The 6,484-nt window shown below is 60.5% G+C and overlaps 1 protein-coding gene across 3 annotated transcripts in view; it reads left to right on the plus strand.

Annotated features, from left to right (window-relative positions):
- Positions 1-1,031: 1,031 nt before the first annotated feature.
- NDRG4 (NDRG family member 4) overlaps positions 1,032-6,484 on the plus strand; it is a 13,859-nt gene continuing 8,406 nt past the window's right edge. For 2 of the 3 annotated variants that reach the window (XM_009318860.1, XM_009318861.1), the window contains exon 1: positions 6,018-6,133. In XM_009318860.1, coding sequence (XP_009317135.1) covers positions 6,113-6,133 — 21 coding nt within the window. In that variant the 5' untranslated portion in view covers positions 6,018-6,112. Of the gene's footprint in view, positions 1,116-1,599; positions 1,645-6,017; positions 6,134-6,484 lie in introns of those variants that run through there. The other variant, XM_009318862.1, reaches the window with a different exon arrangement.

Here is a 6,484-nt window from a genome sequence, read left to right on the forward strand (position 1 = left end):
CTTGGCCTTGGGGAATGGGTGGAAACAGAGGCTGCGAAGGCAAACACCTGAGGTCTGGATCCTGCCTGAGCGCAGATAATCCCTTTGCACTGGGACCTTCCAGTTACCCACCCCATCTATACCCAGGAGAGCTTGGATCGTCCCCCATGTCTGTCACCTTCCGTGTGCAGCCATCTGCTGGGGGTGCAGGCATCCCCTTGCTCCCCTCTGCTTTCAAAGCTGGGCTTGTGCCTGGGGGTGTTTTTGGAGATGCTGGCTTTGGGGGGGGGTACGAAGTCCCGGTGCCCTGGTCAGCAGCATCCAGTCTCACACCTCACGGCTCCATGGTGAAGTCTGTCCCTGCAAGCCCCGGGGCTGAGCTGCCGGCTGGCCGGCACCTGCTCCACAGGCAAGGAGAAGAGTTTGGGAGTAAAGGCTTCACATTTGGTTTTCTCCCATCATTGCAATACAAACTTCAGGCTGTCTCTCTGCTCCCCTGCTGCTCGGAGCATCCCTCTGCCTCCCAGCACGGCTGAGAAACATCACCCCTCATTCTGGCTGTGCAGGGACATCTCCCTCTGTCCCACCCATTTCTGTCTGCAGCCTAAAACCAGCCAAAACATTGGATTTTCTCTCTCGGACCAATGCTGGAAGCTGGAGTGGGAATTGGGATGTTCTTGCCCTGGGTTGAGTGCTTACAGGGATGACCAGCATGGACAAACCAGGTTGGTCTCCCAGTCTGCCTAAGACCATGCCCTGGAGACAGGTCTGTCCTTAACTGGGAGAACTGGACCTGGGTGGGAGCTGGGAGCCGAGCTCCTCCAGGCACTGCCTGCCCTGTGCCTGCTTCCAGCTCCCAGCAGAGGGGCTTGCTGCGGCCTCCGGACAAGCCGAAGCACCAAGTCCCCGTGGTAGATGGGTAGAGTGAAGCTGATTTGTGTCCCCTCCCTATGGGCAGGGAGACGTGGGAGGCTCCAGGGGCCTGGGGCGAAGGGGACCGAGACAGGTCCCCATGGGCGCTGACATCTCCCTCGCCCTGGGCAGGGCTGCTGCTGCAGGAGATGACCATGGCAGGGCTGCACGAGCTGCGCTTGGCTGAGGAGAAGCCGCTGCTGCGGGGCCAGGATGCTGAGCTGGTGAGTCTGGTGACCGCACTGGCTCCGGCTCCTGCACGTGGGGTGCCAGGACGTGGGTGCTTAAGTAGCAGCTTGCGGGGGGTGTGTGTGCTGGTATTGGGTGCACGCGTGTGCACGTGTGTTGGTATTCAGTGCATGTGTGTGTGCAGATGTGTGCGGGTGTCGATGCACAGGCATGGGTGAGCATGGGTTCCGGCTTGGTGTGATGATGTATATGTGTGAAGATGTTGCACAGAACATGCTAATACACACTTGTGTGTGTGCACATGTGCAGGGAGTGCATGCACATGCGTGCGGGTATTGTAGATGTGCGTGTATGTGTGCACATGTGTGAGCATCGTGTCCCCCGGCAGCCACTGCTGCCCTGGGGAGTGGGTGCTTGTGGTGTCAGGGGGCTTTGTGAGTTGGGTGGGAGGAGGGTGCTGCGGCAGTCAGGGGCCACGGGGGGGATGTCTCTGTCCCTAACGGCTCCTTCTCTCCCCAGGAGAACTCAGATGTCTTCCTCTCCACTGTGGACACAGACTGGAAGGTAGGACCAGCCATGGGGGGTGTCCCCCACCCCAGGGTCCCAACGTGGGACAGCAGCCTGCGGCTGGGGAAGGCTGCGGGGCGCTGAGCAGACCCAGGGGTGCTGCTGTTCCCCCCTTCCATGGGGACGCAGTGCCTGGTCGGTGTCTGTGCATGGGGCTGCACGTCCATCGCGGTCCCTGGCAGGAGGGGACGGGGAGGTCGCTGCCAGGCATGCTCTGTGCTGGCACTTGGATGTGGCTGCCGGGTACTTGGTGACTGGCTGGGGACAAAACCTCTTTAAAACAGGCAATTTCTTCTCAGGAGGGCCGAGCTGCTTTTCCAGGCCCTCTACCATTGCCATGGCAATGGTTTCCTGGGCGATGCCAGCTCCCTGCTTACATAAGGATGTTTGAAAGCCTCTTTCTTTTTTGGAGGGCTGGGGCATTGCCCCCTGTACCACCCACCTCTCTCAGAGAGCAGGGCCCCTCTGCTCCCCTGGCTGGCACCTGCCTGCCTTGTATGTCTGTTTCGCCTCTTCGGAGGAGCCCCACGGTGTGGCCTCGGGGCTTGCAGGGGCTCAGCTCGTGCCTGGCTCCCCCGTGTTGGTCTTCATCACTCTCACACCTCTGCCCAAGCTTATCCTGCACCAGGCTCCCCCTGCAGAGACCGGGATGCCGGTAGACGGGGAGGGAGGGTGGTGGGGCTGCTGGATCCCAGCTTGCTGCCTGTCCCTCTCCCAAAGCATCCCCCCTCCCCTCAGACACCAGTGACCGAATTCAGGTTGTATGTTGCTTTGCCAGTGGCTGGGACTGCTGGGAGGGTCGGCTTGGGTGGTGCTGGCTAAGCCGTGCCAGGTCTGGCACTGAAACAGCAGCACCTGCAAGGATAAAATAAATCTGGATTTCATTCATCCTGGGAGAGGGGCAGGGGAGCCCAGGTCCCCGTTTTGGCAGACCCAAAGTGGTGCCCAGGATTTTGCGGCTGGCCCACTTGGTCTCCATCACCTGCGCGGGTGGCAGGGTGCAGCTGGGTGGGGAGCAAGGACTTTCGTCAGGATGCTGGGCAGTGGCTGCTGTGGTTCACACAACAGGAGATTTCTGGTGGCCCTCTTGGAGGCCACAAAATTACTCAGAAATGGCAGTGGTGGAAAAGAAATGCCGCCCTTCCCAGCAGCTCCAAAGCTGGCAAGATGCTGGGGCCGGGAGCGGCAGGGTGTGTGGGTCGGGGCTGCTCCTTGCTCTGCTTGCTCAGGGTCCCTGTTGACCACTGCACGGGAAACCAAACCTCCTGGTGTCTCCGAAGTGAGGGTGAGGAGGGAGAGGGAGGCAGCAGTGTCGGGCTGCCCGGAGGTCCCGGTAGCGCCACGGGCACCAGTATGGCTCTCACTCAGCTGTGCTGGGACAGGTCTTGGTTGGCATGCAGGGGATGTTAAAGAGCAATGACTCTCCCAGGACAATCTTTGCATGCCGGTATTTCAGGGATTGGCCCACGGTGACGCTGAACCATGTCCCCAGTGGTGCCCAGGTGGGTCCGGATGGCAAATGTCACAGCGATGCGCCTGCATGCCCTTGGTACCTAAAAAAATGAACTGGGCAAGGATCAAGGTGGCTTTCCCCAAGCCAGCCAGGCCCTGCGCCCTCTTGGTTCTCCTCGAAGAGCCTCAGCGTGGGGATGGGATGAGCTTCCCAGGCTTTGCTGGCGCAACCCCCTCCTTTCCCCCACCCCGGCACTTTGCGGGTTGGTTCCCTGCAAAGGCTGGGGCCTGCCTGCCCTGCCTTGGGGAGATCTTACCCCATTTTCTAGGCTCACCTCCTTGGGGTAATTCAATCCAGGCCCCAGCTTAGCTCTTCACTGTCCCTCTGCTCCTCCCCAGAGCCAGTCACTGCTCCCTTGCTGAGATGCTCTGGCCTGGTCAGGGTAGTGGGGGGGGAGCAGGGATCCCCCACTGCCGCTGCCAGCCGAAGTAAAGCCCTTGGGGCTGCTGGCATAAGCCAAGGTGCAGGGAGGGGAGGTGCCTCTGCCCTGGGACTGGGGTGTCCTGGCCCTGCTGGAGGTTTGGGCCACCTGCCAGGCAGATGGGCTAGTAGCCAATGGGGTGGCAATGCCATTCAAGCGGAGTCAGCATTGCTCAGCCCTCCCATCTCCGTGCCGCCCTTTTGCATTCATGCCTTACTTCACCTCGGCTTTTCCACCCCTTCTCCCCCCTATTTTGCCACCTTCTGTCTTTTTTTGCCTGCTCATGCCCCTCTGCATCTCTTGCTTTTTCCCGGAGGCTGTGTCTGCTCGTGCTTTTTGGCTCCACAGGCAGCAGGGCTTTGGAAAGCAAAAATGGCACCCAGACCTGTGAACGGCTTTGTACCTGTGCCAGGAACCACCTAGGAGCTGGGCTTCCCCCTCACACATGGTCCTTCGTTAGCAGAGATGCATCTCTCCGGGCTTGGGTCTGAGCTCTCTGCAACACAAAGCAGTGCAGAGGAAAGCCTCTTTGGTGGAGGCAAGGTGGATGCCGTCCCGCTGCCTGTATGTCTGTCTGTCCTTTCTCCCACATCCAGACACCCTGGTTGCCCCAGCTCTGACTTGTTTGCAGGACACTGCTTCACACCCCGCCAGCTCTGGGTGATCAGAGTCCAGGTCAGGGAAAGGACTATCCCCAGGGAAAAGTGGCTCAGCCCTGTTATTAGACATCAGAGACTCCACAGGAACAAGCCTGCTGGGTGAAGCCAAGGACACAGGATGGGGAAACCCGTGCATGTGCTGGTGATGGCAGCTGGAGCCCCTCTGCCCATGGCTGCAGTGCATGCCAGGTCTTGGTGGGAGCAAGCCATGGCAAGCTGCCGGAGTGGGGATGATGCAGAGGTGATGGCAGGCTCCAGCTGGCACGGAGCATCCCTGTGGTGTGCATCCCCACTGGATGCTGCCCTGGTCCGGCACTGGCATGTGGCTCACCAGCCCCTTTGGGCAGGTGCTGGAGGGACCGTGGGACTCCTTCTCCATCCATGATTGCCCAGTTTTGTGCTGGCGCAGCTCGGGTGCTGGTTGTGCTGAGCCAGGCAGTGGTGCTGGGCTGGGCAGGGACAGTCAGGGTGCAGGGGGATGGCACCCAGAGCCTGCCGGGAGGTTTTGGGGCCATGGCGGCATGAGGCCATACGTGGGTGCAAGCTGCAGGCAGACGACTCGCCCTCTCGCGAAGCCTCGTTGGAATCAGGGCAGAAACCATCTGCCTGGGCGCATGTGCACACGGGAATACACACGCGTGTGTGTGCGCACACAGCATGTGTTGGCCCAGGGACAGGATCCGACCCCTTGGCACTGCTGGGTTGTCTTTCCTCCTGCCTTATTTACCTGTCACCAGCAACGTCCAGGTTGGGGCTAAATCCTGCAGATCCCCTGCGTGTCAGCATCCCACAGCAGGCGGGATGACTGTGCTGCTGGGTAAGGTAACACAGGTATCCAGGCAGTGTTCACATGTGTACATGCTTGTGCCCCTCCCTGCACATGTGCACAAGGTTCTGCGTGTGTGCAGGTCGTTGTGCATCCATGGGCATGAGTGATGGCCATGGCATACACGCTAAGCACACAGGAGAAGGATGCAGCAGGCGTGCTCCTTATATGCATGTAACGATGCACATACATGCACAGGAACATGTACCGGCACAGACACACAGGGGCCAGCCCTGTGCAGGTATGTGCAAGCATTCTGTGGGGTGCATGTGCTTCAGCATGGGTCATTGTATTTATTTTTCTAAAGTTTGCATGCACAGACATGTGGGGGGACACGGTTTTGCCTGGCCCCTGTGTGTCTGTGTTGGTACATGTTCCTGTGCTTGTATGTGCACGGTCACATGCATATGCGGAGCACGCCTGCTGCATCCTTCTCCTGTGTGCTCAGCATGTACCCATGTCCACTCGTGGGTGTGCTTCCTGGTGCGTGTGTGTTGCTGCAGGGCCTTGGTCTGGGCGGCTGGAGGCTCGAGCATGATTCTGCATGTTTGCGTGGGGCTGGAGCCGCGTGTGTGTGTGCGACGGGTGCGGGCGAGCATTGCTGGGCTCTGTTGTGACGATGCTGTGTGTGTTGCAAGGGGTGTTAGTGCAACCCTGTCCAGGCACCCCTGCCTGTCTCGGTCTGCTGAAGGAGGGAAGATGGAGCAGGTACCGCATGGTGCCAGGCATTTTTTCTTCATAAACAAGGGTATTTGGGGCCAATTGGAGCATGAATAATTCCTGCAGCAGCCAATGGCTGAGTGCTGGCTCCATCGCAGCACTCACCCGCAATGGAGGCCAAACCTGCTGGGGCTGCGCGCCGCGTCGAGGGGGAAGGGAGAGGGAGGGCTTAGCGCAGGGCTGGGGCTCCGCTATAAATCGAGGCGAGGGGCTGAGCCAGTGCAGAGCTCTGCTTCGCCCCAGCCCGCTGCACCGCTGTGCCCCACGCCAGGACCCCGTGCTCGGCCCACCCTGCCCTCGCATCCTCGTCCACCTGGTTCCTCACCATGCCTGAGTGCTGGGATGGGGTAGGTACCACCGTTCCCGTGCTCGCTGCCCTACCTTCCCAGGGAGTTTCACCCCGGTACCTTCCCTGCTCGCCCAGGCTGGACCTTTGCACACAGCAGGGCTTGGCGTGGGCCAGGCAGGTGTTGGTGCGGGCGGGGGGGGCCTGCTGCTGGGGAGCCCTTCCTTCCCCCAGCCCCACTGCCGCATCCCTGATGTGTCGCAGGTTTCGGGGACGCATTGTCCTTGAGCATGTCCTCCCCGAGCCCGGTGGAGATGCTGTGCTGAGGCTGAGGGTGAGTAAGCACAGATGCAGTGGCTGCAGGCTGCGCTGGGACTGACTGCTGGGGGGGGGGCACGCTGCCCCTTCCCCA

Source organism: Pygoscelis adeliae, unplaced genomic scaffold, assembly GCF_000699105.1.
Source record: "Pygoscelis adeliae isolate BGI_AS28 unplaced genomic scaffold, ASM69910v1 Scaffold622, whole genome shotgun sequence".
Lineage (NCBI taxonomy): Eukaryota > Metazoa > Chordata > Aves > Sphenisciformes > Spheniscidae > Pygoscelis > Pygoscelis adeliae.